At 43.8% G+C, this 27,995-nt stretch overlaps 1 protein-coding gene across 6 annotated transcripts; it reads right to left on the minus strand.

The window, feature by feature from the left end:
- Nucleotides 1-996: 996 nt before the first annotated feature.
- ep400 (E1A binding protein p400) lies at nt 997-27,876 on the minus strand. Of its 6 annotated transcripts, XM_083979333.1 has the most exons (53): nt 27,717-27,866; nt 26,528-26,607; nt 24,948-26,299; nt 24,744-24,851; nt 24,547-24,622; nt 22,134-22,522; nt 21,743-22,042; nt 20,836-21,021; nt 20,575-20,715; nt 20,399-20,477; nt 20,249-20,286; nt 20,112-20,166; nt 19,921-20,010; nt 19,325-19,438; nt 19,036-19,223; nt 18,777-18,954; nt 18,552-18,688; nt 18,282-18,451; nt 17,908-18,082; nt 17,675-17,811; nt 16,966-17,152; nt 16,495-16,664; nt 16,187-16,374; nt 12,122-12,295; nt 11,541-11,693; nt 11,258-11,328; nt 10,843-11,132; nt 10,401-10,603; nt 9,828-9,997; nt 8,794-8,990; nt 8,584-8,695; nt 8,079-8,387; nt 7,882-7,956; nt 7,619-7,753; nt 7,487-7,531; nt 7,200-7,353; nt 6,698-6,933; nt 6,401-6,574; nt 6,266-6,313; nt 6,033-6,169; nt 5,676-5,732; nt 5,497-5,575; nt 4,858-5,034; nt 4,704-4,749; nt 4,521-4,627; nt 4,132-4,330; nt 3,918-4,045; nt 3,573-3,791; nt 3,163-3,334; nt 2,905-3,047; nt 2,576-2,737; nt 2,402-2,476; nt 997-2,083 (listed from the first exon to the last, which is right to left on the minus strand). In XM_083979333.1, exons 3-53 carry the CDS (start codon nt 26,262-26,264, stop codon nt 1,772-1,774), a joined length of 8,982 nt encoding a protein of 2,993 aa, XP_083835459.1. In that variant the 5' UTR covers nt 26,265-26,299; nt 26,528-26,607; nt 27,717-27,866; the 3' UTR covers nt 997-1,771. The 6 variants fall into 6 exon arrangements, with proteins under 6 accessions (XP_083835459.1, XP_083835463.1, XP_083835462.1 ...); XM_083979337.1 differs by lacking the exon at nt 26,528-26,607 and having other exon boundaries at nt 6,698-6,930; nt 12,131-12,295; nt 27,717-27,876; XM_083979336.1 differs by lacking the exon at nt 26,528-26,607 and having other exon boundaries at nt 12,131-12,295; nt 27,717-27,876.
- Between the last annotated feature and the right edge of the window lie 119 nt (nt 27,877-27,995).

The raw sequence follows: 27,995 nt of genomic DNA on the forward strand, positions 1-27,995 counted from the left end.
CGATACGCTCAGCCCAGTATAGGTATCGGATTGGAAAAAACTGGATCGGTGCATCTCTAGAAGCTAGTGATGTGAGATTCATCTGCTCTCCTCAACCAGGCCAGCTCGCAGACAGGACCACCATAGCTTTTTCTTGTCCCCAACCCTGATGTCACTAAACAAATCTCCATCCATAACATTTTTTCTCAGCAGTTTCCGAGAGAAGTCGGACGCAGGGATGGAGTGATATCCAGGCCAAAGGAACCAGCTCTGCCCATCTGTTCATCCCTCAGCCCTCTCTTCCACCTCACCTCCCTTGTCTCACTCGTTTAGTGGTGAATGTGGACCGGCCACCGAGTGCCAGTGGAGAAGGGAGATGCAGGGTGTGTGCACTGAACAGCAGATGGGAAATTTCAATGAGCTGGAAAATCCAAAGTAGTGGTAAGCACTCTTCTGAGAGAGAGCAGCATGATACAGGTGCAACAGTGCACTCCTGTGGAGAAATGGAAATCCGCACCCACTTTTTCTTAGCATAATTGTTTTTTTTCTGAGGGCATTTTTCTAATTTGGGAAGTGAGCTTGCAAAGGAACAGGACTGAAGGAAAAGTGTTAAATGTAGAGTGTCTGAGTTAATCCCTCTGCCCTTGTGTGTGCTTCACTTCACTCTGACATATCTGCCAGAGTCAGCAGTCAGCCAGGCCAAGCAGTCAGTGCTGAGAGAGGATTTCTAGTCTCCAGTGCCTTCCTCAGACCGTCTACAGTGAAGATGCTAAAAAAGCAAAATCAACCACCTGCCAAAACCGAAACTTTTACTGAAGACCTACAGCAGCCCTTTGACACCAAATTTCTGTTTTGTCAGGTGTTTTGTGCAACTGAAAGCCACTGGTTCAGATGAGATCCTGCTTCTCTTAGCCATCAACCCAGGACCACTCCTCCTGCAAACAAAACCAGGGAGTGTGTTGTAATAATTCACGAGATGTCCAAGTACTTACAATGGATTTAATGGAAAAAAAAAAATTGAAGGAAAAAAGATGAATTTGTGTATAAAAACAAAACACTTTATTACAATTAGGCTGAAAAAACCCAATGAAAACACGACTACTTTACAAGTACAAATGTTTTTGTTGATATTTACAGTTTTTCTTTTCTTTGACATCAATAAAAAAAGACAATTTATGAGAAAACACAAAATACTAAAGTACATGTTTACAGTGTATTTCCTGCAATAAAAAACAAAATGACTAAAGGAACGTGCATTATTCTCCATTCAGTTTCTATAGACAACAAGGGAATTAGACATAAAAGGGACTATTTATGAATACACTTATTCTAATGGACAGCTCTTGCCCCGATGCAGACCAACCAATAAGCCTCGTCTCTGTTGAGAAACATTGTAATCATCACTTGTCTGAATGGTGTGTCTGTCGGTTGTTAGACTGGCAGCCACAGTAGCTGTGGGGGAAAATCTTAGGTTGTGGTAAATTCAAGAAGCACTCCACATTTCATGAATCAAATGAAGAACTGAAGTAGTATTGTCATTAATGAAAAAAATATAGATGTGACCAGAGTTATGGGTAGAAGTGTGGCGACTGATCTACAAAAACAGTTTCGGTCTACCAACTGGTCAGAAGTGTTACTCTGAGTGACACCCAGATGCCCTTTTAACATTAAATGATCTGATGTGGTTAAGAATGTGACAGAAAATCTTTCTCTGCCCTCAGCTGCTGTGGGATCCACATCTGTACTGCAGGAAAACTATTGATATAAATACAGTTTCATTAGCGTGGCTCTCCTAGCTGTTGCCCCCGCTGGACTTGGCTGGAGTTTTGGCCCTCATGGCCCCCTGGCGAGCTTGACCCTTGGCGGTCTGTTGGGGCTGAGCGGGCTGCTGGACTGGGGACTCTGTGGCGGCCTGCTGGGCGGGGCTGTGAGGAGGCGGCGTCTGGATCTGGGGGGAGGCGGCGGTGGTCACCACCTGCTGCTGGAGGATCTTCTGCTGGACCTGGACCTGGGCTGTTGCCGTCCCGGCGGGAATCATCTGCACCTGAGCAGGAGCCGATGTGACCGTCTGGGTCAGGGTCACAGTCTGAGGCTGGGCCTGGATCTGACGAGAGCAACACAAACACAATGTTCATATCTCACGTCAGAGGTTCCATTTGAAATGATTGACTGCATCGTGCTTTCACAAAGAGCTCTGTACGAGTCATAAAACATTTTCATAATTGTTGAGCCCACTTTATTTAAACAGGCAGTCTAGAGCCAAAGACCCACAGCGATGTTTAGTCTTAAGCCTGGAACATAAAGACTCTGGCTGAGGATGTGAAGTCTATGAAACATCTTTAGGGACAGAGTAAACCACATGCTCAAGTCATCAGCTATACAGAATATACCTTTAGGAGCATGATGCATCCTAAAAACCTACCTGAGAAGACACTATTTGTTGCATATTGGCCACCGTGGTTTGTTGTTGCTGCACTATTTGTGTGTGTTTAGCCACCTGATGAAAGATGAACAAGAAAATCTCATATCAATTCACAAATCCACTGATTATTTGCAAATATGTCCTTTGCAACAGTGAGTGCCTCTGATGCTGTACCGGGATTTGTTGGGTTCCAATGGGTTTCTGAGCCTGGGGGATGGATGTAGTGAAGAACTGGGTCTTGATCCCTGGTTGGAGTTGGGTAGTGGTAGCATAGGTCATCTTCTGCTGTGGCTGGGCTGGCTGGGCTGCTTGCACTGTCACCTGCTGGGTGCCGATCTATGGATAAATAGAAAACTATGGGTAATACAGGAAATCCATTCACTTTATTTTCCCAATAAAATTCCTGACTACAGAGCTGACATGTATGTTGATACAACAGATACAATAGATACATTGAAGTATTTATTGTATCTGTTGTGGACAGGGACTGATGGTTCATCTACCTTCTGCTGGACTGTGGTCTGTCCTTGCTGTGGCTGGCCAGCTTTCTGCTGTGCTGCTGCAGCCTGTTGCTGCTGCTGCTTCTTCATCTGAAGCAGCTGCTGGACCTGCATCTGGGGGAAGGATGGTGTCAGGACAGGCCCACCTGACAGAGGGAAAAAAAAGGGAAAAAATCACATATGGAAACGTCAGGACGTGATGCAGTCACATTGAACATTTTTATTTGTATGTTCAGTATCCTATTAGGAATTTAAACTTGCCTGTTTTCTGGGCCTGACTAAGAGCCATACTAATGCCTGCTACAGTGACAGGCAGTGTGGTGACGCCAGCTGATGAGACAACAGCTGGCACCGAGACCACAGGAGGCTTTGTGAGGGTCACCTGGGCTGTCTGTCCTGCCTGGGCCTGAATCTGGCCCTGAGTGGGCATTCTCTGTGAAGGGACATGAACAGAAGAAAGAGGACAAAGATGAAGGGAAGACAATGTTATGTGTGGTAGACAAAAAATACCCATTTGTAATTAATATACTACTTCTTCATCCACTAGAAGAATCAGCAAAAAACTGACTGTTCCATAAAACATCATTTTGTCTTCTGATCCATATGCCAACATATAATGAACCATTTTGGTTTCATCTGTATGTTGATGATGCCAATTTTCACACTCTTACCAGTCTGGCCACCTGCACAGTGGTACCCGTCAGCACAGCTCCGGGTCTGGTTGCGGCCACGGCTGCTAGCTGGGGATTGGGCTGAGCAGCCTGTGCGGGCTGCACCTGAGTGGCCTGCTGGGCCCCGGCAGCCTGTTGGCCCTGAGCCACCACTGCTGCTGCCACCTGCTGCTGCTGCTGCTGATGCAGCATCTTTTGCTTGTGCATCTTCAACAACTCCTGCAAACACACAGAGTACGAGTTCAAAGATGTGGTAATTATATACTTAAAAAGAATATCTCAGCTAATGTGTTGGATTTATCCAACATTTTGTGCTTCAATTGCATAAAGATGTTGGTGGTGTACCTGGGATTTGGGTACAGCTTTGATCTGTGAGGAAGCAGCCTGCTGTTGCTGCTGCAGCTGTTGCTGTCGGAGCATCTGTAGGTGGGCTGGAGTGAGAGACTTTCCTTGTGGTAGCTGCATACCTGTGGCTGGAAGGAGGACAAGAGTTAAGTGAAATCTATAAAAACATACCTGCAGGTTGTCCCATCGGAGAAAAGCCTCCTCTGTTCAGTACCTTGTGTGACCTGGGTGACCAGAGGGCGGGTCTGTGATTGCACTGGGCTCAGGGTGGTAGAAACTACTGCGGATGCTGTCACTGGGGTAACGGCTCGAACACCTTGCCCTGTAGCTATGGCGACCACTTCAGCAGGAGCAGCAGCAGCTGCAACTGCCCTCTGTTGTGCGTGGACCACAGCTCCGGCTGCACCTGCAGGCTGTAACGACAACAATAGCAGCCACACAATGAGCAAAAGGCTGGAGCACTTGAAACCATCACTGTGTCTAACAGAGCAGTGGACGTGCCCTCTGCTTGATACCGTTTCAAAGTCTATTTGCATCATGAGTTCCTGATAATCAGTAGGTGGTTGAGTTCAGTCAGAGCAATGATAAATGAACATGACTCACAGACAGTGTGCCTGGTATGACTGAAGATGCCAGGCGTTTGTTGGCCTGGAAGGAACTTGGAGGAACTCCAGCTACTGTATTCACAATCACATTCCCCCCTACAGTGGCTGGAAGAAGCAAAGAAAAGAATTAACTACTGGAATACCAACAACTCTGTAACGTGAACCACGAGTGTCAACGTACCAGCCTGGATGGTTGTGCCCACAGTGACATTTTTTATGGCTCCAGCCTGGGAAAACATGAAATGTTTGTTTTAGAACCTTCACTGGGTGAAGAGGTTTTGTTTCAATCTCCTTCTGTGTTGATGCATATCGATGCAGCGTGTTTTGATCCTCACCATGACAGCTGCATTAGGCACAGCAGCAGCTCCAGCCACAGCCGCAGCCTGAGGGACCTGGGCCTGAGCCTGAGCCACAGCAGGGGTCTGAGCCTGGCTTGGTGTAGCCTGGGTCTGGGGAGCTCCAGTCTGCTGCTGTTGGGCCAACTGCTGAGCCTTCTGCTGCTCCGCTAGGGCCTGCAAACACAACACACTAAATCAAATACGAGCCTGTCGGTGGAAGGCAACACTTTAGGCAGTGAAGGAACACAAAGCAGGGGCCCTGGGGGAGACGAAGAACAGGGGGGATTTGGTGCGTGTAGGTCTTGTTTTTAACATTTTACTCCTGTTCTTTAACTTCCTTCCTTTTGTTGTAGACAGTGCATGTCAACACACACATATAGGAACATACCTGCATAACTGTACTTGAAACAGTTGCAGTGTGAGAGAGATAGGCACCTATGTATACCTTGGCGTAACAGAAGTATGCAGGTTGTCACTTGCAGTGAAGACTAGAGCATCAGATTTATCTGATTAGCTGTGTTAACAGTCAAACTGAATGCTATCTTTGTTTGTTGAAATAAGACATGCATACTCCAAGCATCACGTAACTAAACATACACATTTGCAAGCAGTTGCTGGCACACTGCCGACACTCACCTTTTTCTCCTTGGCGATCCTTTCAGCACGCTGAGATGCCACCTGAATGGGAGGCAGGGGCTTGTCATAGCTGATCCCACTGAAGACAACAAGAACATGTGTTAGGGTTTTTTCCTTTGTTTCTATGTTCAAATCTATATAAGACTGCTGTAGTACAGAAATGACAGAACTGTACACACCTTTCTGCCAAGACTGATGCATGTTTGGGATTCTTCTGGAACGGATTCATGCCGAGCCTGTAAATAGTGTTCATCAAATTAATGCATCTGAACTTATTTTCACTTCATTTAAGACGGAAAGTAAATTGCTTGAAATGTAGAGTTTCTTGGACTCCTTCATCTGGCACACAGATTGCTGAACATTGCCATCTTGCAATCACACAATGATTCAGACATATTTTCAAGATGAAACTAAGATCAAATTATACTCAATTACTCAAATGTTATGTGAGACTAGTGAGAGAATGTCCAATTTGGTGTCGGCTGCTTGATAAGATTAACACATTTATAATAAATGAGGCAGTCAGCAGTGCTTACAGTGGTTTTATTGGTGGGCTCCTCTTGCTGGCAATGATCTTCATGAGCTCAAAGCGGCTGTTGTACAGCTGGATGTGTGTGGCATTGTCATCCTGTGTGTAGATCTGACAGGTTCTTAGAGGACGACTGTTCTTAGACTGTGAACACAAGGAAGTGATACACAAAACAAAGGTTAAGGCCAGGAATTCAAAACAAGGAAACATTTATCAAATACAAAGACCAGTATAATCTACCTTGTATATGCTCTTGGTTTTCTTTTTGGGGTTGGCCTCATACACCAACTGCAAAAAGTTAGAGAATTGTTTTAGAAGAAAAAGAACAAAGTGGTTAAGCCAGTTTTATATCTAAAGTAGGTAGGTGTTAATTACCTTGCCCTCCTCTCTGGGAATGATGACATTCTCGTAGCGGTTGCGACACTGTTTGGGGGAGCGATAGATGCGGCTGCAGGAGTTCACCACATCGCTCACCAGATCCCAGTTAGGAGTGTGGGCAGGAGACACAATTGTCAGATTTAGCGGCAACTCCAGCAGCTGCTTCACAGCCTGTCAGACACAGAAGTGGGATATTTGGATGCTGAATATTGAAGGACTTCACAAACTGACATATAGTTCAATGGACTTTTTAATCTGGGGTCAATACATGATGAAGGGGCAGTGAGAAAGTACCTGAAGCAGAGCCCAGTCCTCACTGATGAGCCACTCTGGGTTGTCCTGGCCGGCCTCCATGGCGGGTTTAACCAGCGAGGGCAAGGGTTTGGCAAAGGGTGCCTGCTGTTTGAGGGAGAAGTTCTTTTTCTGGTCCTTGCCCTCGCGGCGAACTTTCAGCATGCTGGCCTTTTCGAAAAGGGAGCGTGGAGGAATGACCGTCTCCCCGTGCCCCTTCTTCTTCTTCCTGGCTGCTGCTGGGCAAACAGAGTTGAGTGAGGACAGAGATACCAAGCAAACGGCACGTCTTTAATCTTAAGAAGTCTTTCAAACTCTTTTCTGTTAAATACACACTGACTTCATGACTTACAACGACAATTCCTTATGGAGAGGCAGAAAAAACACTTAGAGCAACAATACATTGTCTCAATACAGGAGATGCACAGGTAACTAAATATTTAACTGCAGTGACATATTATTATACAACTGTTAGTAAAGCCCTTGATGACTGGTTTCCTCTTACATGATGGGTCCATCTTGAGTCTCTTGTGCTCCTTGCGGATGTAGACAGGAGGCAGCTTGGACTCAGGCATAGGTGTGGTGTCGTACATCAGCATCATTACAGAGTCGATGTAAATGTCATTGTCATCCTGTGGTGGTGTGGGAGGAGTCCAAAGCTGTGTTGGGAAATCACAAGTCAGAACATCGCCAGAGGATGGAGCAGGTTGTAACAACACAGGTGAACCAGGAACAGAATAGGGAAGATTGTGCTCAACCCCATGAATGTTTCCAGTTACATCGCTGTCTTACCGGCATTATTTCTGTATGGCCGTCCTCTGCATCAAACACATACTCCTGTTGAGGCACAGAGAAAGTGTTTGTGTCAATAACAGTGTGACATGGTACAAACACCACTTCTTATTTGATTAGCAGAGAACTCACCATGTTGTAGGCATCCTCTCTGGTGTAGGTGAATAGATCCTCATCTCCCTCCACCGTCTGCCGCTCGTCCTCCTGCTCCTTCAGCTTCTGCAGCTGCTGCAGCTCCCAGCCTCTCTTAGAGCACTCCAACCGCTCCTGAGGAAAATAAACACACAACATGCATCAATTAGTCAAATTTATCACAGAAAATATTGTACACTGAAGTACCAAGATAGAGCTAAACTGCTCAAAAAAAGCTTTGGTCACATTAAAGTTTGACTTACCTTGAGAGCAGTTTCATCGTCGCTGATGTGGAGGTACTCGAGGTAATGCAGGGCATACCTTTCGATTGGCGTGAGCTGTTTAAAGGAAAGTGAATGCAGATGTATAACACAGGAAGAGAAAAAAAACAGTATGTAAGCTTATTTAGTCATGTCATTCGTCCTTTTTTTTTCACCAATTCCTGAAAAAGTGACGCTACCTGTTCCATGACTGCATTCAACTCTTCTATCTGAGCAGGCTCTTCTTTCACTTGGCTCTCTGACTCCTGGTTGTCTTCTGCTGACTCTTTGCCTGCTAACTCCTTATGCTCCTGCTGCTGCTGCTGTTGCTGCTGCTGCTCCTCCTCTGACGGGGCATCCAGGTTTATGCTGTGGAGAGCCTGGATGTAGGGTCTGGCTACTCGGGGGGAAATGGCTTCAGAGGCCGACGGCTCCTGGTGAAGAACCACAAACTCCTCCACCTTCTCCCCAGATCCCGCCTCCACTTCAAACAGATCGTGGATTGTCCGCTACAATCACACAATATTGAATCAGGTACTTTATTTCCCAGATTTAATAACACTACAGCAATCTTGATTCTAAATGTGAAAAAATTGACAACCTAACTGATTCATGCATGAAAGCTTACACAGTTTGAATAAATGCTGCTTTAAGTGTGAATAATTCCTGCAACTTCAAAGCAAGACCACAGCAAGTTAATCTTACTTGTGTGAGGAAAGCCAAGGTGTAGTCTGTGCCCTGGGCAGCCACCTCTCTGATCAGATCCTTGGTCCCATTCTTCAGCAACTTCTCTTCAATGGAGTTCCCACTCTCCAACCTGAATACAACACACAAAAAAATCAACTATCCTCCCTCAAGCCATCACATACTAACAGCACTTTGTTAGTACAAGTATAATACAACATATATAATCACCTGTATATATGTATATCTTTGGAACGTCCTATTTTGTCACACCACTCCTGAGTGCGAGCGTCCATGCTGGGATTGAGGTCTGTGTCGTAAAAGATGATGGTGTCTGCGTCAAACACAGTCCCAACTGCCGAGCAGCATCGATTGGTCAGGATGCTGCAGAACACCTGCCTGTTCCTGTTGAACTTCTTCATGCTCTCCTGCAGGGAAACAAAACCAATCGTTTGACCCCACTACAACAAAGGCAACACAGGTATTTCAGGAATATTCTTTGCTTTGCTTTTCCCCTCGATAATTTTTTCATTTTTTATTTTTATGAAACACTTAAAGCAGATATCAGCTTCACGGCCGTTTCGGCTAATGCTGCGTTCAAGGCAGGCTTTTGAAACCGTAAGTTACAGCTTCAAGTCACAACTACGACTTGGTAGCGTTCCAGGTAACCCGTAGCTCGTGTTTTTACCATCCTGTTGTCTGTGAAAGTTCCCTATAACGGCCACTCGTAACTTCCGACCCGTGAACTCGTACCAGATCGAACTGGTATGACTTCACAGGAAGGAAAAACACAAAGTACGAGTTTCTTTGAACGCACCATGAGTTAGCAGCCCCCGCCCTTGTCAGGCATCAATTGGTCCTCGTGCTACGTCACCACATTCACGCGCATCCCTTGGCTGCACACACAGCCCTTCATGCCGTTCTCTCTCCTCATTGGATAACACTTGTATCCCACAAGGAAAATTTTCTCCTCGGGTTACAGCAGAGCAGAGTGACGGAGAGACTCGTGTTTAGGCTGAAATACTTCATGTAAGTGATTGCTGACGGAAAATAGGACTATTTAGGACTTATATTAACAAAAACATTCCACTGATATCTGCTTTAAAACCCCAACAGGCCTATTCAAGTTTCAGCTTCTCTTCATTAACCATTTGGAGGGGACTTCTGCTTCTGTCAAATGTGCAGTAATAGACATAGGTGGTGCTAATCCACAAGGTTGAATCATGAGATGTTTGGGCCAATTTTAAATGGTGGTGAATTTTTACCTGTCGTTCATCAGAAGAGAAGCTTTCATCCAGCCGCACATAAGTGAGCTGCCTGTGATCAAGGAAGGCCTCCAAGATGTCTAGCATCTTCGCCATCTGAGTGAAGATGAGGACACGGCGGCTCTCTGATCTAAGCTTCTGCAACAGGATGGCAAGGGCCTCCAGTTTACCTTTGGAAAAGAGAAACATCAAAACTTATTTGTGGCATGGTCACAAGTTTCAGATTTCTTTTTTTTTCTTTTTTTTACATGATTCAATTGCAATTTATCAAAAATACTGGGTCTGAGTATGGAAAAAAAGGTGATGTGAACATTGTTTCTTTTAAACCATACTGAAATATTGTTTACAGATGTCACTGCATTTGCTGTGCCTAGAGGATTGGCAGTTTATTCATTATTTTCTTTCTGAGGAAATAAGAACTAAGCAAAATGTGGGGTGAATCATCCAGTCTGTGTATGCAGAGGCATTTAAGAGGTGCTTTTCTTTCATTCAAAACACAACTGTTAATTTATCATTGATTAGATTTTTGATTAATTCCTTTTGTAGTCTAATTTTGCTGCATGTTGAGCTAACCTGAGTCCATCTGCATTAGCTGCAGGTCAGGAAAATGTAAGAGACGCCTGGATGCCAAGTGGTGGATGTCAGCACTGTGGGGGGCCGAGGCCTCTCGTAGCCGATAGCAAAGAGACTTCTGCTCAAGGCTGTAGGGAACTGGGGGATTGGCTGCATACAGTTGAGGAGTTGGTGCTACTGCTGGAGGCACCACACACACCAGCCTAAAGGACGACAAAAGCAGTCAACACTGAAGGGTGAATGTATGTACACAGTCATTAATTCAATGAAGAAATAAAACATATGGAGCTGAAATGTGACAGAACAGTTTTCAAAACAGTGGCAAAGATTGTGTCTATTATTAATACTGTACAAAAAGTATTTAAGCCAACAAATACATCATCAAAGAATATGGCTAATAAGAGTTTTATGACGGTTTCAAACAACCATCAGGAGACTTTACCTCTTGATGAGGCTGTTGGCAGCCTCCAGGCGATCCTCAACAGAGAGCAGAGTGGACTGCAGTGTAGAGGTGGTGGCCACACAGGTTCTCTGAGCCCGGAGGCAGCTCTCTCTCCCCACCCACCTCCAGCCTCCAGCAGTCAGAGCAGAGTGACCAGGCTCTGAGCTCAAGGTGCATGCCTGCAGCAGGTCCGACCCATACAACACTCTGCGGCTGCAGCGTCGCTCATTTGCCTCAAACAAGCGGCTCAATCGCTCCTTCAGCTGCTGGGTCTTTTCCTCTGAAGTCTCCTGAACATGATGGTGAGGGATGGTACAATAATTTATTTTTTATTAGAAAAGTCAGAGTGCATGCCGTAAATGCTTTTACATAACATGAAGAAGTGAAAGTGGTCATTATCAAGAGGCGTACTCACTTGAGAACCAGCATGAGCAGCAGCAGCGAGCTTGGTGGGGGTTGATGTGGCATTTGAAGTCACTCCTAATGCTTAAAATGAAAAGAGCAATGTTACTGTGATCGCCACTGTGAAATATATTGCAGAGGAAAATTGCGAAAATAGTGGGAACAAGGTCGCATTTTATGTCCCCACGTAAAGATATTAACTTGTAGTTATGGTAACAATTGGTGCAGCGTGATGAGGCTTGATACTTGATTGAGAGACAGTTAATAATGCAATATCTGCACTGTGAATGAGTCACCTTGTTGGGCTGCTGTCATGGCAGGATGTGGTGTGCCAGGTGAAGATGAGGCATTAGAGGCAGGAACAGCTTGCGGTATTGTTTGCATTACCATTGATCCCTGGGGCCTGATAAGCTGCTGCCCCGGAGCTGACACAATCTGCAGGATGTTTCCTAAATACATGACAGACAGCAATCAATATCAGAGCTGCCCTCTTATAAGAAAGGTACTGAAGATTCATTTGGCCATTAAAAAATAATAATGCAAATGCAAATATTACAACACTAAACTTGAGATAAAAATGTTTCTCTTTTTAACTGCAGTATGTTTGATATATTTGATTCCTTGAGGACTATTCGTTGCGTAAGGTGTCTTGAAAGGGAAAATAAAAAGTCAGGAAACATGGGGAGAGGAGAATGACATAACATGGATGTTGCAATAATACGTGTTAGGTGTTAGGCTACCAAAGCATTTCTGATGTCTTGAAAACAGACTATAATTTGATACAAATCTCTGTGAGTCATCTAAAAGCAGGTGAATAATGCGGAAATGTCAAGACAACACCATGAAAAAGAATGAATGACGATGGGATCTACATTACCGAGTGTACCTTGGAGCTGCAAGGGCTGGCCTGTGGTGAGCTGGCGCAGCTGGCTGGGGGATAAAGTGAACTTGTTGCCCTGAAACTGCAGAGTGACAGGAGTCTCTGGCTGCGAGATGCGATTCTGACTGCCGGCTATGTTGGCCAGCTGGGCAATCTTCACTACATCTCCACCTTCAATGGAAAGAAAAGGCAAACCCTTTGTCAGACGGCATTAAAAAGTCAACTGAAATGACTCACATTTTAACACTTACATAACACAACACACTTAATATCCGTTAGTTAAAGGGTAGAAAAAAAGGACAAAACATGCAGAACCAGGGTGGATTAATCAGTGGAATGAGCACAGCTGCCCTCCACAACAGAACCATAGAAGCTCCTACTTTTACAAACCCTGAAGGGGAAAGAAAACGTGTATAAGGGTAAGTCCTCAGGTGAGACAGAGAGCCTGGAAATAGGGATGCAAACAATTAATCGACTATCGATTAATTGTCGATAAGAATTTAATCGATTAAATTAAATTACTTGCAATTAATCGTTCCTTTTCAATGGGAGTTTTACTGTGAAATGTAAACAAGCAAAGCCGACATAATGTAGCGATCTCTGTGTAAACGTGTGCAGCGCAGCGCACTGCAGCACTCAAGGGAGAGAGGGAGAGGAGGTGAAAAGAGACAACAACACCTGTTGTAGCTTTACGGGACTCAGGCTGTACCATCGCTAACACACAGACGACCAGTGAGTAACGAGTCAAAAAGCCGCCGACACGGAGCTGCCTGAGGAGTTGTAATGCAGCCTGAACGCAGCTCAAACCCACGGTGCCTCAGCACGGCAACCAAGCTTTGATAAACACACCGGATCCGCGCTGGTTTACAGTATCCTTCCGTAGTTTAGCCGGTCGCTACCGGAGCTTAATTTAAAAAAGAAAAGAAAAAGAAAAAAAAAGCGCTCGTTGCGGAGCCGCGGAGAACAGCGCGTGTCCACGCTGTGTTGGTTTATGTAACTTGAGGGGACAAATGAACCACATATTTATTGTCATGCATTGCTGACCTGGGCATTGTTTCTCATTAAATTAGAAAACCCTTTCCTATCATTCCCCTTTTCCGTGCATGGTTGAAGGAGACTGGCTCGCATCCACACTCCCACTCCCTCCTGCGCCGACATGTCACCTTAGGGCCGAGATATACTTGCTGTAAACTACGCGTACGCGAGCTGCCGCGCGTATCCTGCGTCGCGTCACCTCGCGTCGATATGTGCGTTCGGTCGCAGGATACGCATCAAACGGACGGCAGATGCAAGTATATCGAGGCCCTTAAGTCACATAAACCTGTACGGGTGTGTGGACACAACCACCTATATTGTTGTCAGCGCCTCATCACCGCTGGTGTTTAAAAGGCTCCGTTCTTTCTGTAGTCAGGTTAAAGCGCACATCCGCCGTGTTGGTAAACAAATAGTCCCTCTGTATCAACGGAGGAAACCGTGCTTGCAGGCTTGGGTTGGAGGTGGTGTGAGTGCGGGCCAGCGAGGGACAGAGGAGGGGGCATTAGAGCTTCAGCGCGGTACAGAACAACTGGCCCTAGTGTGAGTGCGCCCTTATCTGTGGCCGCTGCAGCGCCACACGGGCTTTGCCTTTCAGCAATCAAGCGCTGTTTTTGTCAATGTTAAAAACAATAACAGCAACAGCTGTCGGCAGCTGAGATCGCTGTGCCGTCACCATAGAAACGCAAGACGCATTACGGCTCATTAGCAAAATACCTTTCAATGGAAACACCCGCAAATGGCAATTGCACTTTTTCGAAGTTTCAGAAATATCGCTTTTATTTTGCAAAAATCTGTAATGGAAACGCAGCGGTGTCTCTCATCTCATTATGATAGGACTTCAACCTCAGAGCTCTATGTCCCAATAACGTGCTACTTAAACATTTTCATTGTGCTGTGCTCTTAAAATAAACTAACAAATACTAGTGTAAGTCCATAAGGAATGTTGATCTTAAATTTTCCCCTAAAATTTAGGTTCTCAGGAAAATCGCCGCTTATCAATTAATCGATCATCGATCGATAAGGTCTATCAACTATCGATTAATGAATTACTCGATAATTTGCATCCCTACCTGGAAAATACGCATACATAAGGCACTGCACTTGACTGCCTTTTCACACCAACACACTGGTCACCAGGAAGAATGTGTTGTGCATCCCATTGTAGGTAGTTTCCATTAACTCTGTTAATTCTAATTGAATGAAATTGAGTTGAAGGTAAAAAAAAACTATTATTAGTATGCACATGATATTAGTCAGTGTGGATAATTCATTATGTTGTATCAAACGTTTCACATACAGAAGTGTTTTAACAATCTTTCTTTCAAACCAAAGCTTGAATATCTCCCTTTATATATTTAAATACTGTGTGTTGTTACTGAAAAGGTTTCTCTGTTCACATTTGAGGTGGAAAGGGTTGGCAATTTTGTGGGACCATTTTCACATGCTTAACAGTGATGCTCAAAACCAGAATAAAATCATAACATTAGCAAAGAAACAAACAAAACAAAACAAAAAAACATGAAACAACCGAAGCTTTGGGATTTCTTCCTGCAGCTGGGCTGATGCAAGAGACAAAAGAATATTAGTAATCTGGGGGAGAAAGGATTAAAAGAAGAGGGGGCATAATAATCAAGTTAAATAGTGTGTTGGTGTGTAGTGCAACATAAGTGGGTTGTTCATAGTGTACATGCAGGTTTTGAGAAAGAAACCGGGAATGCTGAGGCTGTGGAGATGCTGCTGATATTGTACAGACAAAATTTATAGTCCATTTTTTCTACAATGAGGTGTACAGCTACAGATACATGGCATGCCTGCCATAACCAAAATTGCTGGACTACAAGTCTGTGTGTTAAAAGCATTTCTCTGGGCGAGTTAAAACTCAAGACATATCAGCAGTGCCCCAAGTAAAGGCCTCAGTGTATAGCAGCCTGTACTGTTGTGCCAGAGGTGGAGGGAAATGCTGAGAGGGAGGGGAGGGGAGGCCACTTACTAGGCAACCGTGCCTGGGCCTGGGATGTAAGAACCAGCCTCTGGGACAGTAAACTGGGCTGGATGGCATGGCTGGGGGCTAGAGCTGGCCTGGGGACTTGTGCTAATCCAGGCTGGCTGATAGGAGCTATGGATCCCACAACTGGGCCAGCTAAGGTCTGGCCCAAGGCCACCGGGGCAGCCCCCAACACATGCTGCCCGATGACACTGTTCCCAGAGGAGGCTACAGTGGAGGCGGCAGTGTTGCTGCTGCTGCTGACAGGAGGGGTAGTCTGGGCTCTCAGAGCAGCCGCTCCAACCGCTGTGAAGTACAAGGCAATGGGGTTTGGCACTACATGTTAGGGGCAACCCGATATTCAATCATATCATCAGTACCATCAACAGTGTCCTCTGTATATTCACTCAGCAGTGGTGGGCCAGCACGGCAGGCTGGGTCTGGAACGTTATTGATTAATCACTTGGAACAAGTTGATGGATGAAAAATAATATCAATGAACAAAGTGAGTGTGGCAGTAATTGTGTATCTGTGTGTCCATTATAGTCATTGAGACATTAATTTACACCAATGCTGTGCTGCCATGAGGCGTGTTCGGCCCACCACTGCTGCATGGAAGCACAAATGTAAACATCTAAAACGCCTGTGACACATACAAGTAAACCTGTCCATGAAATTGTAGTTTTAGGAGGAAGACCTGACCTGTGCATCGGTATACATTATGTTTCTAAACTGTATCTCAAATATGAATGACAACAATACATGGTAATGGGTACAGTATAAATTAGTTGTTGTTTTTTAAAGAATGACACAGTCATTTATATCCAAAAGTGTCACAATCATGCAGCATAACATTGCATAACACACATATCACAAGGTTAAAACTAGTAAAAGCACACAAAGTAGTGGCGTCAACAAAACGGCTATGGGTGGTTGATTTGTTCTTTAGAGTTTGATATTAGGTGACACCATCTGGTATCTCTAACACTATGAAAACAAAATTCCCTCTCCTTTGTTGATTATGGTCACTAAAAAGGTCTTACCATGAGAAGTAGCTGTAGTAGTTGCAGTAGTGATAGGGGACTTGCCCCTGCTCTGCACTGACTGGCTGGTGGTGGATGCAGGTACACTAGTTGTAGCAGGGGAGCTGGGTGGACGCTGGCCAGCGGCATTTGTGATGGCAGCCAGACGACCTTCTGGTTTCGTCCCATACTGCACTGGCTGGAACAATCTAATCAGAAAAATGTGAACAAGTAGTGTTAGTGTCAGAATATGAGTATTATGATACCAGACTTACATTTTAAATCAATTCAAAATTTATTTTTAGCTCATTAGAAATGTTATTGCTGACCTCATGGGTTTTATTGGGCATTGCTTGGGTCGTGGTGGTGGATCTGGACCAGTGTAGATCTCTTCTATGAGCTGCTGAGTGACCTTCAGCTTGGGTACCACCTCTTCAGTTTGATACCGAGTCAACTTGTTCTCATTATTTATCAGATTAAATATGGACATGTTTGCAATCTGAGGATGATGAGATAAAAGGAAAATAACATCAATACAGGTTGCGGAAAGTTCAAAAATAGAAGGAAGGAATCACATAATATCAAAAATATCACATAACAGTTCGACAGTGTCTCAAAAAAAGTGACATTCAGACAAAAAAATGACTTAATTTATGTTGAACCACAAAGAAAACCAATATTACCTTTATCAAACAATTTGTCAAGGGAATTATCCAATTATGTTGTTTTGACTTTAAACATTTCAACTGGTCAACACCTTACTGTAACACACATCAGCAAATCAAAGCACAAGCATATACCTTGGATGGGTCATTATGAAGAGCTCCTAGCACCAGTGATGGGACACTGTATTGCAGGGAGGAGCAGAAGTAGGAGCTTCTGGTCTCTCTCGGTGCCACCAGCTCAGGATGGTTACAAACTCTCTGTAACTGCATCAAGACTTGAAGCACGCTGACAAAATGGCCTGTCTTCAGTGCTTCCTGAGCTCTAAGGGGGTACACCCAGACAGCAGACATGATTATGAAACAAGTTCACAGCGAAAAAGAAAGAAATAACCAATACTACTACATATACACATCTTGACACATTGCACACTAAACCTAATCCACATTAAACAGATATACTTCCCACTGAAACTAGAGTGTGAAACTAAAGCTAATAATAACTCTTAGTTATAGTGGCATTCAAAACATGAGAAAAAACTATTTTGCTCAATGACACAAGGCCACAAGTCTTAAGATTAATCTGCTGTCCAGAAATCAATTTTGAAATGCTCATAAAATTTGCCTTGAATTTTACTTACATCAAATTACATTACATTTACAAGTGAGGGGCCACAACAAAACTTCAATACAATAGAAAACCTTGGTTTTTGATCCATAAATGCATAGTAGGTGCAGTGAGTTACAGTATCATTTGTGATTTCTATTTAGCATGTCTTATGCTAATAACAGTCCCTATGTAAGGCCTGATTCATCCAAGCTTATTTCTATGGAGCCAATATCTCACCCTGGTTGAGTGAGGATATCCTCATAAAGGCTCTTCTGTCTGCTTGAGAGGCGGCACTTCAGGATGTGCTCATACTTCTTGGGCAGCTGTTTTTCAACATCCCTTTTGGAGCGTCTCAGGATGAAAGGCTGGATCATCTACAGAGGATTTCATATCAAATATACATTTCAGGATGTTGCTGTTGCTGTGCTGTGCTGTGGCTATGCAAATGAGTTGGCATGGGCTATACCCACCCTGTGCAGGCGGATGACCAGTTTGTGGCAGTACTCCTGGTTCTGGTCTGTGCCTGCCTTAACAGGGAAGTCAGAGAAGGGCCTGGTGATCCCTGGCAGAAGGAAGTGGATCATAGTCCACAGCTCCTGGAGAGTATTCTGTAGAGGAGTGTTGATGAGAAGAATCCTCTGCTCACTGGAAAACATATAAGCATATTGTCAGATTATCAAAGTGAAAGACAAAAATCCCTGATATTAAAATGATCCATCATGCCTTTTGATCACCAAGGACATACAAAAGTATGCTACACATGATCCACTACAAATCACAAACAAACGACATAATCCTGATTCTTTCGAAAATAAAAAATATATAACATCATCAACCAGCTCACCTTCTGAGAGCAAAGACTGTTTCCCAGTGTTTCTTAGTCATGTTTTTTATGAGCTGCACTTCATCCAGTACCAAGTGCCGCCATCTTTTCCGAAGAAAATGGCTCTGGTCTTTCATCAGCAGCTTGTAGGATGTCACACACACATGGAAGCTGTTGGCTTCTCCCCACCACTGCAGAACAGTGATCATTTGATTATTATTATTTTTTTAATAATCAAAAATGATTGATAATACTGTTAAAATACTGTTGAAATACAATTTAATAAAATACCATTCTCTTAGATCTGCGCTCTCTTCTGTTGCCAAGGTACAAAAGGATCTTCAGGCCAGGGCACCAGCGCTTGAACTCCACCTCCCAACTTAGCAACTTGGATGTCCTTACAACAATAAGATGGGGTCCCCAGATGCCTGTGGCAAAAAAAAAGATATTACATAAAACAGACACATTCATGACTTTTCAAAAGCAAATTGCATGTATCCTTGAGTAAAAAAATACCTTCTTGTCCTGCCAAGTGAGCCATGTAAGCCACTGTCTGTACAGTCTTGCCAAGACCTGTCTCATCAGCCAGAATGCCATTGAGGTGTTTTTTGTGAAGGTTCACCAGCCAGTCCACACCAATCTGCTGATATTCTCGCAGTGCCCCGTGCAGTAGAAAAGGAGCTGGGCTGCGGCTCTAACAAATAAAAGCTCAGTTAAGTGTCAAAACACACCTTTACATTTTATGTCTGTGAATTTGTGTATGTATATTTCTTACTGAGGAAGTGGTTTTGAAACTGCCCTTGGGCAGGATGAGCTCTGTGGCAGCGGCAACTTCAGCTATGTCTCTTGCAGGCTTCCCATCAGTGTCACAGGTGGCTTTGTCGGCACCACGGTACTGGTCCACACTAAGCAGAGAGTCAATCTTCACTGCTTCAGCTGGACCTCCTGCAGGACTCTCCATTTCTGGAAAGTAGAGGATATTGATTATTTTAAAGGAACATAATTCACAAGCATTACCTGAGGCAGCTGAGGATGACCATTTCATTTTTTGATTACAAATTTACCTTCAGTATCTTTGATGTCATCCTCATCACTATGAGGACTAGGCTGAGGCCACTCAAAGCCATCAACGTAGGCACCGGCATACTGCTTCACCAAAGCTTCTAGAGGCATCTCAGCTAAAAGCCAAATGAAGAAGCATTTGAGTAGGTAATGCAGATGGAAGGACGAGTACTTGTATAATATAATGCTAAAAAAAATAAGTTGACAGTATAAACACCAAATGTGTTTAGCTCATTAGTTCATAATGCACCATTATGAGTACCAGTAGGGCATATCAAGTTTGTTAACAATCATCAGTCATGTACACCTTACACTGAATCCCAATGAATGATAATAAATGATAATTATTTCTTATAGAGTTATTGTTGGCAAAACAGTACAGAGCATCTGTACATGTTGTGTAGAACAGCAACTGTACTGTACTGCAGTACAAGTTATGTAAATAATGGATATCAGGAAAGCCTAGTTCCTGATTCTGACCACACTGTGTCATGAACAATGTGAACAAAGATATATGATACAAATTGGACTTGGGAATGAAACTAATTTCCTTAATTTCACATTTCAACATATGCAAAGAAGAAAAGTAAAGATGTACCATCTTTGGCAAGGTCAACCAATTCTGTTTTGTGGTCTGCTTCCCCCTCCATGGCTTCCTGTTCCTCTATGGTGCTCTCTTCATCTGGGACTGAAAGACAAGACAAACAACACACACTCGCATGTAATTTTGTAATCTTTCAAGATCATTACTTTTTTTCCTCATCCAAGCTTCAATAGAAAGACACATACCACCTTCACCAAACAAGGATAAACTTGATTTTCTTTTTCTCGTTGAAGAGCCCTCCTAGAAGACAAAATACGCACATTAAAAAATATATCTTAGATGCAGTTTGTGCATGTGCAGTTTCATATACGGTAGTACATACGTCTTTATCTGCATTCTCTCCTGCTGATTGACCAGGTACTGTAACACAAAAGTTCCGTATGGTTATTGCAAATGTATGGGACAGAGAAAACTCATCGTATAGAGCAAATATGTTGCATCTTATTTTTTGGTGGTGTTGAGTGGAACGTACCTTTGTTTGAGGCTTTTTGTAAGCTGAGAGCTTTAAGCCTCTTTTCATAAATTTCGAACTGGAGTTTTATTTCCACAACCTGAAAGAAAAATGCCTCATTTAGACAGGCGATACACTTTTAACAAATCATGACAAAGATTTATAACCAAAAAAGATAAACATATTAATAAACACACCTGCTCAATATTTGACCAGAAGAATTCCACCTCTCGGGCAATTGTACTGGCAATGTGACGAAGATGAATTTCCCTTTCTTTCTTTGACCTCTCTTCACTTTTCTTCTGCTCTTGATGATAACGGGCACATGTGCGAACAAGCTGCAGCAGATAAACATGACACAGTTTGGCTTTCAACAAGACATCAGTTGTAACTCGTCATTCTGCTATGCTGATGTGTTGTTTCACATTTCTCTTTAAATTACTCCATGTCAGCCGTACCTTCTTAGCAGCAGCCTCTTTCCACCTTCTCTCTTGGGCAAAGTCAGCTGCCATCCACTGCATCTCTTCCAGAAGGTAGTCCCAGTGGGACTTTGGACGTGAGGCCTCCACAAGCTTGGGGAGTCTACTTGCTGACCACTGGCCTTCCTTCCTTAGCTCAGAGATGCGTTGATGCACTTGACTCTCCTGTGAAATAAGAACAGGATGCAACATCAGAATAGAAATTAAGAATCTCATTGTTTCAGTTGTTCCAGATAGAGATTGGGTGTCACTGGGCACCATCAATAACCTTATGTCAATTATTCATCAAATTTCATGAGAAGCAACTATAAATAATAATGATAAATTTTGTTTTAAGAAACTACTAATTAATGCGAAGCGGTTGTTTGCCTTTGGCGTTTAGAGTAGTTTTTCAGGTTTCATGGCGGTTTATCCTGAATCATATAAAATGTTAATTGTTTTGCAAAATGTTGTCATCATCACCTACCATAACGCACTGCACTTGTACTGAAAGAAAATGATAAATGGGGTGTCCTGGAGTGTTTTCTTTTTTTTCATTTTACAGATGAGCTCACAATTTTACGTATAAATTCTACATAGATGAAGAGTGAAGAGTCCCTAGTGAATGCTCATGCCAAATTTGAAATAGATCCATCAAAATGTTACTGAGACCCATAAGTATGGAACAGACGGAACCCGAAAACAATATGCATCGCTCTGGCTGTCCCTGGAGCATAGGCATAAAAACAGAAAGAAATACGGTACAGAAGCACTGCAGCATTTAAGTTTCAACATCAACTGATATGTGGATGTACAACATTTTAAAGGCACTGAATCTATACATGCCAGATGTTTTCATTAATTTGCAGACATCCGTTTACAAGGTAAGTGTGCTTAGGTAACTCACCAGTTTGGCTTGCTCAACTTGCTTATCCTGAGAACCCTCCTGTGAGGCCTGCATGGTCGTAGTTTGACCAAAACCACCAATTTTGACAGTGGATATGCCATTGGTTCCAGTCAGTTTGGACTGGGTACTTGGATTGGCATTAGAGCCAAGAGGACGGAGAGGACTTGCAGTATGGGGGGTTGGAACAGAGTTGGGCGTAGAATGTGGAGCAGGAGACATGGATGTCATGGATACTGAGTTGGTCATGACCCTCTGAACTGGCTGGTTTGACTCTGTACCTGGGCGAGCAAGCGTCACCGTCTATAGAATAGAAAGGAAGAAAGTATTACAAACAGGACAAATCGTGACGTCTACATACAGTCACAAACTGTAGGTTTTCATATAGACTGACCGCTTGTCCAGACTGCAGAATGGCCTGGGATTGTTGCTGCTGAGGCTGCAATTGAAGATGAAGACCTGGCTGCATCTGCTGTTGTAGTTGGGCCTGCAGCTGTGTGTGGGGGTTTACTGTAGCCATGACAGGCCCACCTGCCTGCACCTTCACCTGTGTCTGGAGCTGACCAGGCTGCGCTGTATCCACTAACTGAGCCTGCTGAGAGAGTGTCATAGGCAGGCCTGCCATGGGGAGGGCACCTTGGGGCAACCTGCCGGGCAGCTGGGGAGGAGGTGTGTGCAAGCTGGCTGCATTCTGCACTGGAGGTCCTTTGGATGGGTCATATTGTTGCTGGTTCTGCTTCTGTCCTGCAATCTGGACCGCTTGAGGAGTTGGCGGCATCCCGCCTGTACACATAGTGACCAAAGTATAGGACACACAAAGGGGTGGTATGGAGAGCAACACAAAGAAGAACACTGAAAACCAAGTTGTCGATATTGTCATCTCAAGTGAAGTGTTTTGTTAATGTCTTTTAAATGTCACTTGGTAGCTTTCCCTTAATATACTATATTTGAGAGACCCCTTTGAACAAGTGACATCTTTTGCATCTACTAAATTGATTATTAAATTGTGCTTTAACATTTTAAATGACTGTTCAAGCTTCAGCCATTGGAGCTCCTCAGAAACTTGCCTTAATAAACTAGATGTACTGTATGAATCAACAGTGGTACACTACTTTCCGGATGATCGGAGCGGAAACTAATGAAACTCATACAGCAAAATGATTACAGAAGAAATGAAATCAATGTGAGAATCTACATGTCTCTCAAATAAAACACTACTTTGATTATGCAAAACCAAAACATTGCATTTCAAATGTTGAGAGAACGTGGTTAAAAACATCAAAAATTGTACATGCAGTAAGAAAGATTTTAGAGAGGAAAATAGAAATGTTAAGGAAAATGAAAAAGAAAAGACTAAAGAGTAAAGAGACAGGGAGAAGAAAGGGGAAATAAAAATAGAGCAGACACAGACAAAAACACCATATGTTTGGCATGCATGAAGCAATGTCATTCTAGCGGTAACCAAGGCATCTGGATGCCTCACATAGCGACAAAGCACAGAGATGAGCAAAAGGACACACATGGGGTCTTGCAGACAGCAGGCATGAGCGGAGCTGTGCACACTAAAGCAGCGCCTGCCTTACCTCCCTGCACGTCACACCACCTTGCCTAGACGCCATCAACACCTGGCCCTGACACACCCACACCACCACAATCGCAAAAACCCGCGCCGTGAACACAACTCCTCCACATGATTCCCCTCCTACTTAGACTGAGGGAAAGAAGCCAAGTCAGAACAAAATGCCATGAAATAACATGGAAGAAAATCAACTAAATGTGAACATGAGGTAAATAAAGACAATCTTGAAGATGTAACGTATGAAATTAAGACAGATGATTTTGTATCCCTGGCGATGATACAAGGACGGACAATCGACGAAAAGACGTGGAGGAATGATGATGGGAAACCAAAAGGACGTATGACACGTGGATTCATAAAATGGGAAAACAAGCAAAACCCATTGGAAAGTGAATTTATTCACACAGGGTTCCCACATTCTGTGATCCACCTCCAAATAAGATGAGAATCCATCAGCTCGGGAAGGTCTGTCCAAACAAAGATGACTAACAGGAACAAACTTCAGAAAAGAAGAGATGGAGAACGACGGGTGATCAATAGTTAAACAAAAAAGGGAAATCATAAGACATGGCATCTTCCCATCGAGTGGCTACTCTTCTTCAGACTTGGATTGTCTTCTTCCCCATTTATCCTGACAGAGAGCGCTGGTGCTGGTACAGCTAAGCCTGAACTTCCTGTGGACTTCTGAGAATTCCAGCACATGGATGAAGGTCTGTTTGTTGATGCTGCTCGGAGCTTTTTATAGAAGATGGATGTTGTGATTCACTTTTGTAAAATCTCCTTAGTTTGAGGAAGGGAGTACGTCCAGCAGCATCGAACAGAACAAAGAGCGGCCTGGTAGTAGCACTCCTACCTTGCGCAGTTGGCATAAGCTGCTGGAGTGGAACGCCAGGTGATCCTAAAGGACCTACACCAGGATGCTGGAAAATCAGCCCATGGCGACCAACGTCAATCCGGGACCTCTTAGCCTGATCTGGGATTTAAAACACACAATACCCTCATAACGCAAAAAAAAAGCACTCGGCACAGAGCAATGACCTTCTGAAGACCTTACAGGTCACCTCGCCTTCCTCGGGTTAAGACTTCAACACAGAGCGCTAGTAGAGGATGCCAAATATCTAAAAGCAGAAGCAATTAGAGGGAGAAAAGAAAAGAAACAGAAAACAAAGCAAACGGGGAGGAAACAAAGCAACAAAGGAGAGACAGGAGTCTACGATCCTTGCCCTACCTGCTTGCACCATTTGTTGCCTCTTAAAGGCATCCATGTCCCCAGGATTGGTGCCAGCAGCAGCCCCCTGGTGTCCCTGTAAAAACAACCTCTCAGGGAATTATTGAGAGATTTCCTCTTGCACAACATCTTCAAAAATATGTTTTAAGTACAGCTGTAAGTAACTTCATTGTAATAACAAGTGTTGCCTCTATCACCTGAAACTGCTGCGGCGCAGAGAACGCTGCAGAAACATTGGGAGGAAGCTGTGTTGCTATGGCAACTGGTGTCACTGCTTGGCCATCCTTGCCAGTAACAACCTTTACCTGAGAAAGATACAGATTTGACAGGGACATAATATGCATTGGATAAAATGGATGTTTAGTTCTCAAAGTGTAAAATGAAGCAGCTTGTTTTTATACCTCATCATTAATGACCTCAGACTGTTCTTCTTCCTCATCCTCATCCTCGAGGTCCAAGTCATTCTGTCTCAAGTAAGTATACAAGGGAACACAGGGCTTCTTCTTAAAAGCTAGATAGTCCATCATGTTCCCTTGTAGGTGCTGCAAAAAGAAAAGCTCAATCAGGTATTCTTTGAACACTTCCTTGAGGCTCTCCATCTTCTTGTTGTGGTGCTCTAAGCACTGTTTTCTTAGCTGGGCAATCTCTGGAGTTGACGGAGCAATTTCCTCCAACTTCTTGGGAATTTGTTTCTTCACAGTGCCCACAGCCATGCTGGTGGGTGCATGAGGGTTGTTGGGGATCCCTTGGGGTGGACTGGTGAGTGAGGGGCTAGATGTTGTGATGGAGGAGGGTATACTGAAAGTTGCCGTAGCCGTGGAACCGGGAACCACACTTTGTGCCGTCTTCTCAAATATCATAGGGCGTGCCAGCTGTCCTTGTATTATACTGCTGATCTGTGGAGGTAGGTTGGAAGTGGTGATGTGACCAGGGCTGCCCAGAGTGGGGAGAGAAGTGCCAGTGGCCACGGGACTTTGAGGTCCGAGGTGGTGGATGGTGCCCCCCGTTTGTGAGAGAGGCTGAGAGAGCCGGCGTTCCCTTACAGAGCCTGGTGCTCCCGCAGGAGCCAGCTGTACCTGGCCAGTTGTGGCTGGGGCAATCTGTGCCAGTCCTGTCCCCTCCTGGTAAACAAAGTGACCACTTCCAGAAGGACTGCCTAAACTGATCTGTCGCACTAACATACTAGCTTCAACAAATCGTGTGGGACTCTGTCCACACACACTCAGTGCTGTTGCAGGTGCTCCTGGCCTTGTCACACCTTGCAGGGGGACTGGGCTGTGTTGGGTGGGGCTCTGGGGTTGGATGGGCTGGGGCACAGGGGAGGTGACCTGGATGTAGGAGGATGGAGCATGCTCAAACCTCCACTGAGGTGTTGTATGCTGGAAGCCAGGGGATGCTGGGCTCTGGATGGGAAGTGGGGTTAGGGTGATCTGCTGATTGCCAGTCACCATCTGTCCCACATTTTGTAATGTGATGTTCATGTTCTGGCCAGTGACTGGGCTACGACTCATGATTATCTGATAATTGGGCGATTGGGGGGCTGAAGGGCTGGCGGTAGTGGCAAATGTGGTCACAGGAGATTGAGGGTGGTTAACTGTAGCCTGCTGCTGTGAAGCTGCCATGTTAGGCTGCTGCTGCTCCTCTGCTTCAGACCCACTGACAGACTTGGATCTCTGGAGCTGTCGTTGCATATTCTGTGATCCACTTCCATGGTGCATTGCGTGGCGCTGTTACTATGTCTAAACGCAAAAATCTGTGAAAAGGTCAAAGCAGACATTAATAAGTGATTTTCAACAACTGCACATGACCAAAGGGCTCCTAGTTGATCACCTGAGAACTACAAACATAAAATAATAAAAATTAGATCCATCCTAGTCCCAGATTTCAAATGTCTTTATGAATTATCTGCATCTCAAGAGTGTTTAAATCCATCATATAAATCAGTATACTCATCTATCCCCTTCAATTCTTTAGGTCTTACTTTGTTATTGTCTGTACTGCTGCAATTGCTTGCTGTAGTGCTTCACAACAAAAGGTTTTTTTTCTTTCTTTTTTACAACACTGTGATGACAAGAAATGAGAATGATAATAATGCTTTTTCTTTTGCCAGCTATACAATTCACTAATTGACCCCTAACAAACACTTTCTAAACTGATTTCTATGAAAACAATAACAACAACAAATTAAAAACAACAACAAAACCATACCATAATATACATGTATATAACATATAATCACTGTGACATAAAAATTTCCCCAATCAAACCCCTTGTCACAGTGATATACGTATACACGACCAATTTCAAATGCACACATTATTCAGGGGTAATTTAAAAATATGCATGGCTGCGGCTTGGTAGTTACACCTGACAGGTGGTACTCCACATGTTAAAATGTGGTCATTAAGTAGGCTACATAAACGGTAGGATGAAGGTAAAATTCGAGGGTCGCTATCTATAAGCCTAATTGCAGTCAGGCGTAATACAGGTAAATCAAAATACTGCTACAGATCATCTTAAAGTGTGCATTAATCAAATAACAGCTAACAACAATACCATAAACCCAGACTGTTATGTAAAAGCAGTGTTAAGGATGATGTGATTTATAGCTGTGAATCACTCAAACCCAATCTGCATTTTAAACAAAGGTAATGTATCGTTACTCATACTGATTGTGTTTTGAACCGTCGGCCCGTTTCAGTAACATGACAGCGTTAAGAAACAAATTATCAGCGTACAATTTCGTACTCGTCGACACCGACGTTATAACTGAAACCAAAAGAACCTAAATAAAAACTGCGTTTTCTGGATACGCATTAACATTTTCATTGTTTGTAACGACGTTAACGTTAGCTCCCACTCTCCAGTGCCGCTCCGGGGCGTAACGTAAGCTAGCGCTGGCTAGCTGGAAGCGTTTCAAATTAGACATAACATTACTATTACCAGAATAATTACGGTGGCTAACAACTGGATATTAAAAATAGCAAAAGCACATTACTAACACAACACTGTAAACACCCACAATAATTCTGTCTGTGCCATTTCAGCAATTAAAACGAGCCTTTCTGCGGGACGCGTGCTAGCTACAGCTAACGGTGTTAGCTTGTTACTGCTAGCAGGCCTTCTGCTAATCAATAAATACATTTGATCACCTCAGCGATGTTACTTACAGGGAATGGGGCCTCTGTAGTAGTTTCATAAATTCTATGTCATATTTACAATAAGTCACATGCTGTAACAAATGTTATTACGCGAAAAAATAAAATATCGATATTGCTAGCGGCTAGTCAATGTTTTGGAGCTAATTTCATTCAGCAACATGGCGGACCGCGGCAACCCGGAAGTCGTTCTATCTTCAGGACGTGGTCACCATATGAGACGATGACGTCAACTAAAATGGGTACCGATGGTACCGATAGCCGATTAATTAATAACATAACGGATCTATG

This window comes from Trachurus trachurus (genome assembly GCF_905171665.1).
Source record: "Trachurus trachurus genome assembly, chromosome: 9".
Lineage (NCBI taxonomy): Eukaryota > Metazoa > Chordata > Actinopteri > Carangiformes > Carangidae > Trachurus > Trachurus trachurus.

Coding starts and splice junctions, on each gene's coding strand:
- ep400 (XM_083979332.1), bottom strand. CDS start 26,264: ATGCACCATGGAAGTGGATCACAGAATATGCAACGACAGCTCCAGAGA. Junction 20,287..20,398: donor ACAAAAAGCCTCAAACAAAG/GTACGTTCCACT, acceptor TTTGTGTTACAG/TACCTGGTCAATCAGCAGGA. Junction 10,604..10,842: donor GCCAACAGCCTCATCAAGAG/GTAAAGTCTCCT, acceptor GTCGTCCTTTAG/GCTGGTGTGTGTGGTGCCTC.